General features: G+C 36.6%; 1 protein-coding gene across 2 annotated transcripts; it reads right to left on the minus strand.

Annotated features, from left to right (window-relative positions):
- Window positions 1-6222: 6222 nt before the first annotated feature.
- calca (calcitonin/calcitonin-related polypeptide, alpha) lies at window positions 6223-9879 on the minus strand. 2 transcript variants are annotated; one of them, XM_047363681.1, is made up of 5 exons: window positions 9783-9873; window positions 9375-9463; window positions 8981-9106; window positions 7813-7988; window positions 6223-6954 (listed from the first exon to the last, which is right to left on the minus strand). In XM_047363681.1, exons 2-4 carry the CDS (start codon window positions 9455-9457, stop codon window positions 7826-7828), a joined length of 372 nt encoding a protein of 123 aa, XP_047219637.1. In that variant the 5' UTR covers window positions 9458-9463; window positions 9783-9873; the 3' UTR covers window positions 6223-6954; window positions 7813-7825. The 2 variants fall into 2 exon arrangements, with proteins under 2 accessions (XP_047219637.1, XP_047219636.1); XM_047363680.1 differs by lacking the exons at window positions 6223-6954; window positions 7813-7988 and adding an exon at window positions 8186-8510 and having other exon boundaries at window positions 9783-9879.
- Window positions 9880-10428: the final 549 nt, after the last annotated feature.

Genomic DNA, 10428 nt, shown 5'->3' on the forward strand with positions numbered 1-10428 from the left:
GTTTGTTTATTTCCTTCTGTTTCCTGGTAGTTTTGTTCTCACTCCGGCCTCCTAGTGTTTGTAGTTCTTTCTCCCCTCGCTCGCCCATAGTTCCTTTGGTGGTTGCTTTCTCATTTATTTATTACCTTGAATGGTTTTCTCCTTATTATTATTATTATTAGTAGTAGTAGTAGTAGTATTACAGTTGTCTTGCTTCCTTGGGTTCTCTAGTTTAGTTCCTGTTTAGTCTCTCTATGCTTGTTTATTGTTAGGTTATTTGTTATTGCTGCACTATTGTAGTTTATTAGTTTCTTTTCCCTGTTACTCCTCTTGTCATTAGTTTCCCCTTCAGTTATTTACTCAGTGTTTGTTTCCCTTTATGTTTGTAGTTCTTCCCAGCCTTATCCCTAGTTTAGTCGCCCGTGTTAGTTTTTATTGTTTCAGTTTCTTGTATAGGTTAGCTTGTAGTTATTGTTACCATTATACTTAGTTCCACTTGTTGTTTATATTTATTCTAGTCTTCGCTTTCTCTGCTTCCCTTCCAGTTAGTTTTGGTCAGTGTTTGTTTGGGTTTGTTTACTCTTGCAGTTAGGGTTTCCTTTATGGTTTATTTTGTTAATTCTTATTTGCCATGTTCTTATATCTTAGGTTGTTGTAGTTTGCTTAGGTCTGTTTCTCTGAGTTTGTTAATTAGTCCTTTCTCCCATGGTTTAGTCTTTGTATTAGTTTGACCTGTCCTTCAATCTCCCAGCTTCCCATATCACACCTGTCCCTAGTTCTATTGATTACCTGTCTTTTATTCCACATTGATTACCCTCTGTATATTAGTTGGTCTGTTTTCCTTGTTCCTTGCTGGTTTGTTGCGTCACCTTCCTTGCCTCACCTTCCTTGCTTCAACTTCCTTGTGTCACCTTCCCTGCGTCTAGTTCCCTTTGTTTTCTCGTTACTCTGTCTGACCTGGACTCCTGTAAAACCCTCTGTACACCCTGCCTGCCTGCCTTCTGCTTTACCAGTTTGGATTTAAATAAATCATCGTTCAGCTCGCCATGCCGTCTCCTCACCTGTCACTGCACTTTGGTCCACAAAAACCCTCAACCATGACAAAATGCTCACTCTGATGTGCTGTATAAGGCCAAAACATGCAGAAACTGAAACCCCCGCAGTTCTTTAGTAATAACTTAAAATAAACCTCCACTGCACTGATAATAAATCATTCAAACATCTCACTTTAATGCAACTGTATTACAGCTCCACCTCAATGCACCATGCATACTGTCACCACTAGGTGGTATTGCATTGATAAAGCAGTTAAAGTTTTGCTGTTTGCTGTATCTGTTCAGTGTTTTGATTTGATTATTCTTCTCATTGTTTTCTTATGTGATTCTCTTAAATTAGATTTCTTTAGTTTCCAGCTCCTTGAACCTGTTATGTATCAACTGATCACCAAACTTGCCAGTCATTCAGTAATCACTCGCCCCAGCATCTATACTTCCATACACATTTAGCCCTCAGTAAATTAGAATACATCAAAAAATTGATTTACTTTAGTAATTTACTTCAAGCCTAATGGAAACTTAATATTCTGTTTCTCAGATAATTATAGTTTTATACAAAAACATTTTATAGAGGATTTGTACTACAAAAATGAAGTACTTTACAGTATATGTACTTGGTTAGAGCTGCTTTAATAGGATGCTCTGATAGCGGCATTCGGTTAGTTTGCAATATTGGGTCCCATAGATTCTCTGTGGGGTGTAGGTCAGGTAAGTTTGGTTGGTCATTAAAGCAGGTACTGGATCTTTTGGTAGTGTGGGCAGATGTGACATCCTGCTGGAATCAGCATCTCCATGAAGCAGGGGTGCCCAAGTCTCTTCCTTCATAGCTACTATACTGCTGCTTTTAGGTGCCTCCCTTCTCCAGCACATCTGAATAAAATAAATGGCAAATCAGCAGGCCTCTGCATAGCAGAATGACCTGATGCTGATTTGCCATTTGATTCATATCACTAGCCTTTCTTTTAAAGTGAGTTATAGGGCTATATAGAGTGCCACTTGATCAGGGATGCTTCCAAATTATGGTAAAAGCTTTCATAATGCCTTATCTCATGTAATTCTAAAGCTTAACAATTTCTTCCATGTGTTTAAAGTTTTTTTTACTGAAAAAAACTGCCAAGGAAAGTCAGTGACCTTTGTTTAACAAGGCAAGATGCAGAAACTGACTCCCTCTCCTCTTCCTACTTCCAGTCTGGCATCCATATGGTGATGAAATAAGAGTGACAGATGCTTGTCTCCAGACACTCCAGAGATCTGACATCCTCACCACCAATTCCGCTGAGATTATGAACAAACTCGAACAGCAGCTCTCATCTCCTTCATTAGCTCCGTTTGAGGAATTTGCACATGGATACTCATATCTAAAAATAGCCCCATTCTGTTCCATTTAATCAACTGAGACATATACCGTCAGTCTGCATTCAGGGGGAGAGAAGTGTGAATTTTAAAAAGAGTCTTCTCCTAAGTATGTTAAAAACCTGTTAAGATTTATTTTTAGATCCTTACATGTTTTAGACTGGATTTGCCAAAGCAACTTCATGGTTTTTGTTGTTAATAAATAAGTAAAAAGCAATATGGTGCACTGAACAGGCTGTCATAAAAAATATTTATCTCACAGTGTTGTATTTATCTCTCAAGGCAATAACCTACAAATTATTGAAAAGCTCTTAAAGTTAAAATTTAAAGTCTGGAAAATGCCATCGTCCATAAAGAGAGAGAAAACAAAGAAGAATCATCTAACTGTTGGATGAAACATATCAATTAGACAGAACTAGCAGCCTTGAAGTTAAGGTCTGTTACACAGACACCCAACAGAAATAGTGACAGCCCTCAGGAGGGCTGCTAGACTGTCATCACCAGCTCATGGGGATTAAGCAATATTTCAGACTGTGTGCTGTTAAAAATGAATAACTGTGAAAGTGGAAAACCAAACACAAGCAGAGAGCAAATGTCAAATTTATTATCCCCATCATTTAAAATATATTATGTCTTAGTGATAACAAAGGTACATAAAATAGTTTTGGGGGGGCACATCAGCACCTCAGAAGCACAGTTTCTATTTATTTAAAATTCACCAGAGGTGTTCCTAGACACAGAGACCACAAAACACAGTGAAATGGACCCAGCCCATCATTTACTCATCTACATCCACCAATCCAAACCGTCTCTACAATTGTGACCCTTTCAGTTCAAAAGGTTTGCCTCTCATAGAACAGTCATGGACTAAACATAAAAAAACCATTAAAAAGAAAAAAATGAGATTCAGTTGTCTGTTCTGATTATTTTCAGCAGAGCAGCTTTTATGTTGCTCAAGTTACCAAATCTCAATTTATTTAAGCAAACCAGAAAAATAAAATACTGGAAAGTGGAACGCTTTAAAGATTTTCTATTAGACCATTTACAGTAGTTGTGCAAGGTGGTAAGCTGTTTGTTACAGAAAAAGACCCAACAATGATTTTTAACATATCTTCTAATCCATTTGACTTGCAGAAAGTTTGCTCTTTATTATGTTTTCTATGCCACTGATAGTGAACGTGTAGAAAGTCAGCACACAAGCACCCTAGTCCATTTGGATAAAAATCCAAAAGGCTATTGGCCATGGACTAGGCAGACTGCCGAGGTGGCTGTGGTTAAAGCATTGAAACTACATAGTGTAACATAATTCCTGTCATCTTCTGTAGACATTATGTCAGTCGGTTAAGAAGAACCTGTCTGCCAACATGAAGAAGGCTAAAGGAGAAAGGAGGCTGTGGAGAAAGTCAGTTTATGATTTAACATAATTGCCTCCACAGGAGAGTTCCAAAGCCGATATCACTGCTGACCAAAAAAAACACAAAGTACTGTCTCTTATTTTCCAAAAAACATCTGACATATCTGAAAAGAAGAGGAACATGCAGTATTTCAGAAAAAAAGAACATTATGCTGGCTCTCAAACACTGTGGTGGTAGTGTGATAGACTGGGGCTGCTTTGCTGTTTCAGGAACTAGACGACTCTGTGAATGATGGAACCTTTATTTTTGCTTACTTCCAGAAGATCATGAAGAACAATTTGCTGCCATTAGTTTGTGATCGTATGGCCAAGTTCAATCTGCTTGAGATGTTGTGGCATCTCCTAAACCTGTTGTTAATCCTGGAAAAACCTGCAATACATCCATAGTAGCTCACTTCTTTTTCCTGAAAAAAAGGTGAGGCGCAGTTCCTTCAAAAATATGTAATTTCAAATGCTTAATGTTGTGTTTTTTTAGGGGTGGCATAACTAGTTTCTAGGTTTAGGGAGCAACTACCTTTTCACATAGAGCTATACTGGTTTTGATAGCGTTTTCTCCTAATTAATAAAATCATCATCACAAATGCTTTTCCTATTTAAATTTAGTCTTGGTTTAAGACATGATAACTACATGACTTCATAAACGTATTCCTTCTCTGTTCTTCCTACTACAACACCAACTCATGTCATGGTTCAAGGCAGCTGGCTCTGTGTGGTCTAAGAGGAGACCACTCTGTTATTTGAGTTCTGTCTACATTTCTGGGGAAGAATTACAACAGCCCTTACCTCTGTCCCCCCTAAGTGAGCCCAGACCTCATGGGAATTACCTTGACGCTGGTATTAAAGAGTTCTCTAACTTTGTCTAGTCAGAGCGGTTTGGCAGGGCACTGATCACATGTCTGACGCTGTAAAACTGTTCTCCCCTTGTCAGGGTTATAATATGGCTGATTTGAGTGATGATCACGGATCTCTTCATTTGGTAAATACAAATTTTTTCATAGCACTTTAATGATCTGAAAAATATAAGTATTACAATAATACAACTGAAAAGAAATCTGTAAGAGGTCCAAAACTATTTACCGACACAATAGACCGAACTGCATTTTACATTTCCTGAAGTTTAATTTCCTATAACCTAGTATACTTTTTCTTCCTGAACTATTATGGCCTGATATTTGGTGCACATTGAGTCTCTTGATTGATAAAATAAGACAAGATAATGGCGATTTGTCAACTGCTTTAAAATTAAATTGAATTGTGTAAACGATACATTTCATAATAAATTAGGGTTCAAGGATTTTTTACTTTTTATGTTCAATAAAATAATTCTTAGTGCATACAGAATAAAGGCTATAGCATTTGCATATGTTGCATAATAAACAGTGGCCTCTACCTTTAGTCCCATAGCCATATCAATTCAATTCAATTCAAAAATACTTTATTAATCCCAAAGGGAAATTAAATGTTGTTGTAGCTCATATTATGAAGGTTTCCTCAAAGAACTGTTGTAGATGCTGATGGCTGTGGGCAGGAAGGATCTCCTGTAGCGCTCCGTCTTATAGCAGATCTGAAGAAGCCTCTGACTGAAGACACTCTGTTGTTGTAGGACAGTCTCATGAAGAGGATGATCAGGGTTCTCCATAATGTTCTTCATTTTATGAAGAATCCGTCTTTCCACAATGACCTCCAGAGGTTTCAGAACAGAACCAGCCTTCTTTATCAGCTTGTTGAGCTTTTTTAAGTCTGAAACTGAATTGTATGTACATCAATATATAGTATTTGGGACAGACACCCTTTACTGATTAGGTGAAGTTTATAAAAAGCTGTGGTCACAACCCCAAAAAATGTTAAATAAAATAGGTTTGTGCATGGATTACTTAAGACCACTAAAAGAACTTTGTAACAAGCCACATGATTCCAGCTGGTAATTATCATTAATGAGCATTTATTTAGTTTGTCAGTTTGAGGGATGAAGGTCATTGTGTGTGATAAACCTGATTTTAATCTGATCGAAATGTCCACTTTTGCCATGTATGTCTACAAATATAGTGAAAGGTGGTTCTTGTCTTCTAAAACCGGAACTGTCTCTTGTCAGTATAGACATATAGACCTTTGTCTCTGTCAATCTATTCATTAACTTGTAGTAACAACATGTTTCCTTAATTGCTCAGTCATTGTGTACAGTGTGAAGTTTGCTGAATCTGGCTGAAGTTGAGTGAAGTGGATCGTGATTGGTCAGTCTTCACTTTGAGGTCAAACCCTTGTCTTTTTAAAATTGATGTTTGCATCATCTCTTTTGCCATGATCTATTATTATTGTTAGAGGTAGTAGTAGCAGTAGTAGTATGCATGTATGTATGTATTCATTTATTTATATTCATACAAATCATTTATACAAAATTCTACAAGAAAAGCTAAACAAAGATCTTAGTTAAGGCAGTTTTTATTGTATGCAGCTGAATTTTAATATAAAAGTAGTAGCTTACTGTAACCACTAGAAGGCAAAATGAGTCACATTTACTCCCCCACAACCCACAATTCAATGATTACAGTACAAGTTTGATCATAATATGTATTAACTTTCTGTTACATTTATTGTATGGAGGTTTCTCAATTTTATGAAGTAACATAAATGTGTTAATCAGACCTATAACAGCCATTCAATATAGTCACACAGGGGAGCATATAGTAGCTAAAATACTATTTATTTCTACACTCCATTAACAATTATCCCAATATTTAGACCCACGATAAGAACTTTTACAGGTGAATTATTTAAACCACAGTGAAATGTAATGAAGAGTTTTACATCAAGGTACAGAAACAACCAATTTGCTGACATTTGTGTTGTAACACAGATTCACAGTATTGGATTTCCATTTAGACACACTGTAGTACAGCAGTCACAGGTCAGAAATGCAGATGAGCCAGAGGTCAGGACAAAGAAAATGAGTCGGCTCTCATCTCTCTGAGTAGCTTAGAATCTCCTGTTTATTAAACACTAACAACAGACTGTCTAGTTATCCTAAAGAAAGACACATATCCATGTTTGTGAAGGATAGTTTCTAGAAGGAACTGGTGCTCCTTTCAAAGGTGCTTCTACTGTGAATAGACGATGGCGGAGTTTTGTCACTGAAGATAAGAATGTTTTAAGAAGCTAAAGAAAGGGGAGAAAAAAGAAGAAAGCGAAGTTTTTGTTGAAGAGTGCATTGGAAAGAGGAAGGGTGAAAAACACATAGTTTGTTGTATACCTGCTGGAAAGCCTGGATTTTTTTGTAAATTTCTTTTGGTTGAGTTTAAGGGAATGAGACCAAAGGTTCGTAAACATATTTGGAAAATATGTAATTGTAAAAATATATTTTGATTATATATAAATATATATATATATATATATATATATATATATATATTTTGAAATTGGAAAAAAAGACACTTTCCAGTTTTGGTTATACCAGGTAAAGGATCTTTCACACCTAACAGGATTGATGAAGATGTGTAAAAAAAAAAAAAATCTCAAACTGATCCAACCTGATTTGAGTACATTTAATGTATTTTTTGTTTGTTTGTTTGTTTTAAAAAAATCGCTGGAGCCACAATTATTGTCAATCCTAATACTTCCTGTAAAATAAGAGTTTCTAGGGCCTTTCAATTGGTAATTCATGACTTCATATGACACAGAAGCTCATGCTCTCTTTAAAATAGAAAAGAAAACAAATATGTCATTAAAAAATCTCAGTGTGTTGATTTTGAAATGGCAACAAGAAAAACGCTACTAACCTGAACTTCAAAGAACTGTGGCAAAGAGTGCCCTCTTCGAATCAGCATCATTTATTTCAAGGCTTTTTTACACATCTTTACCAGGGGTTACAATAATAGCGAAGGGTGCTTCATTTCAAACACAGCAAGAGTGTTTCAAAGATTTCAAGCTTAAGATGCTCCTACACTAAGAGTAAATAAACTCCATAATCTCTCCTCTACACAAATACCTATCATAGGGTAAGCATTATTAACATACCATGCATCTGGTCTCACATCAGGCCATGCCGCTTCCTTCTGCCAAACGCCTGGGCACCAACATTTGTGGGAACAAAGTTGCTGTGTCCAAGTCCACCTGAGCGACTCAAAAAGTCGGCCAAGCGGTGTGTCACGCAGGTGGCTGTGTTGCATGCCCGTTTTTGTGCTGTCGAATTGCTTGTAAAAAAGGGGCAAAGACAAAAGTTAGAATATTTTAGATGGAATGAAATTAACGTGAGCAACAGTATCTTTTATTTCCTATTACTGTTCACACAACTCGTAGCAACCTTACAAGGGATAAAACCAGCTTAAAGATAAGGATGAATTTATCATAAAAGTACAAAATTACAACTAAGAAAAAAATCACTACCAGGCAGGATTTTAGCTTTTATTTTTTATTATGTTAAACATATTTTCAACGGTTTTAAATTAGTTTTTATTATTATTTTAAGTTTGCCGTACAAACATATTGAGGCAAGCAAACTCAGACAACAAAATCATTTGCTGCAAAACTCAAAATTTCAATTGTAAGTGCTGATGTAGTTTTCATAAAGCTCAGAAAGGCTTCTTCTCTTGCCAGGAGTCCCTGCTCCCACATCAGTGCGAGGATAGGTTTGCAGTTTGTGTATATCCTGGGAGAGTCTGCCAAGCACACATGTGCTCAAGCCGGTGCAGCGCTTTGACAAGGGTCTATTCCAACTGTTGGAGATGGAGAGAAACATGCAAAGGCTTACAGGACAGTAACATGCAGATTGACCTGTGATAACATGCATGTACAAAACAGCTATATGTGATATTACAGAGGCATGCTGACAAATCCAAAAGGTAGATGATGTTATCATGTGCCCATACTTAAGTTTAATGCCACTGTGTAGTGCTATGTCTGTCATGCATATTTTCTGTTGTTTGGCATCATGCTATCGTCAATATTCTGAACACATGCTGAACTGCAAGCAAGTTATTTAAAACTGATGTGACAGTGAATGAGTGAATGAAATAATGAATAACTGCAGTCCATGCATTTTCCACACATTTGATAAACCTCTTTTTATACCTTCAAAATTGTCATCAAGCTCAAACTGTTGGACTTGTACACAGAACCGTGTTTCGTTTTATTAGATCAACAGAGTATTGGCCATTTAAAGATGACCCAAAAAATTAAAGCATACCTCTCCCCGTCAGCTGCTTGTTGGGCTGCTTCATCTGAGGTTATCTGCATGAACTCCTTGATAGCTCTGAGTAACGTTTCAGCATCCTTGTTCAATAGTGTGACCCCATCTGACATGGACTCCTTACTAGTTAAGAAAACAGTCATTCAGTTGGTGCATTGATCCTTCTGCTTCTGACACAAACATTGGGTAAATTGATCAAAAAGCTTTTCACATGAGGACAATTTACTTGAAGAAATACTTGTAATCTTAGGGACAGGAACAATCCAAAATAGATTAAGAGTTTGTAACATTTGAATGTTTTTTAAAGAAGATAGTTTATCTCAGTTTTAAACGGCAGATTTATTTAACTAAATATATTGAGGTGTTGCAGAAAGCAAGCCCTGGCTCTCACCTGGAGGGGGCCGCGTTTGAGGACGTCTGACAAAAAATCAGCACATAGCCAAGCAGGAGAATTTTGAGTTTAAGCATGCTCATGACTTCCTGTGAGAGAGAAAGAATCAGCTTTACTGGCCAGGTTTGTGCACATAAACAAGAATTTCCACTTTGCACTTTAAGTACAGATAACTGAAATACAAATATATAAATTTGGTTGGAAATAAAAAACGTTTTTTTCAAATGTACTTTAAGCTTCTTTATAATTCCACTGGAGTCCATTAGACAAATTAAGCAAAGCAATATAAATGCAGCAGTACAATGCAAGTTACACAAGTTCTGCATGTCATTTAAAATTGGACAGTGTAAAAACAAGAAAAGATTAAAAAAAGTCATGAAAGATGAACAATCTTATCTTGTTACTGACCTTGCGATTATAGACTGCCTGTTACTGAAGACGTAAATGAAGAGCTGACTTGTGAATCTGCTGGGCTGCCTCACAGTGCACTGTTTTATATATGTCCCTCATGGATTTCTGTTGCATCTGAGTAAACACTTGATTATTCTTCATTGGACAGTCCAGTGCTTTGGACCAAAGCTTCGAACCAATCAGAGGTCCTGTGTAATTTATGGCAAGCAAATAAGAACTTGTATGCAAATCAAACTGCTATGCAGTCACGAATGCTCTCAATTCACAAAAGACTGTGAATGTTTTGCCTAAAAAGGGAAGGAAAATACGTTGGAACACATTTCAGGCATGTAAAATTGGTTATTTATTTTACCCATAATTGCCACTGTAGTGATGTTTAAATGTAGTTTGTCTGATTGAATAGATGCTAGTATGTATTGTTGCAAGCAAAATAGGGTCAGATGGAACCTGCAGAATTAAATTAAAGTTTTTCTTTGGAATTTGGCTGTGCGGTTTTCTAGCCATACTTTATTCTTGATTGTTACAGAATATTGTGCAGTGTGTGCTTACCTACTTTGCTAAGTGGACACATGGAGGACAAAAAAAGTTTAGAGGAAATTCAAAGCCTGTATAAATTTTATTTATTTTACCTCTGAGACTGAGG

Source organism: Girardinichthys multiradiatus, chromosome 4 (assembly GCF_021462225.1).
Source record: "Girardinichthys multiradiatus isolate DD_20200921_A chromosome 4, DD_fGirMul_XY1, whole genome shotgun sequence".
Lineage (NCBI taxonomy): Eukaryota > Metazoa > Chordata > Actinopteri > Cyprinodontiformes > Goodeidae > Girardinichthys > Girardinichthys multiradiatus.

Bases quoted from the DNA above. Each gene is read 5' to 3' on its own strand.
- calca (XM_047363680.1), bottom strand. From the start codon at position 9,457: ATGAGCATGCTTAAACTCAAAATTCTCCTGCTTGGCTATGTGCTGATT. The intron at 9,107-9,374 runs GTGAGAGCCAGG...TTTCTTAACTAG, and splicing joins TCAAACGCGGCCCCCTCCAG to TAAGGAGTCCATGTCAGATG. The intron at 8,511-8,980 runs GTATGCTTTAAT...CATCTCCAACAG, and splicing joins CAAGCAGCTGACGGGGAGAG to TTGGAATAGACCCTTGTCAA.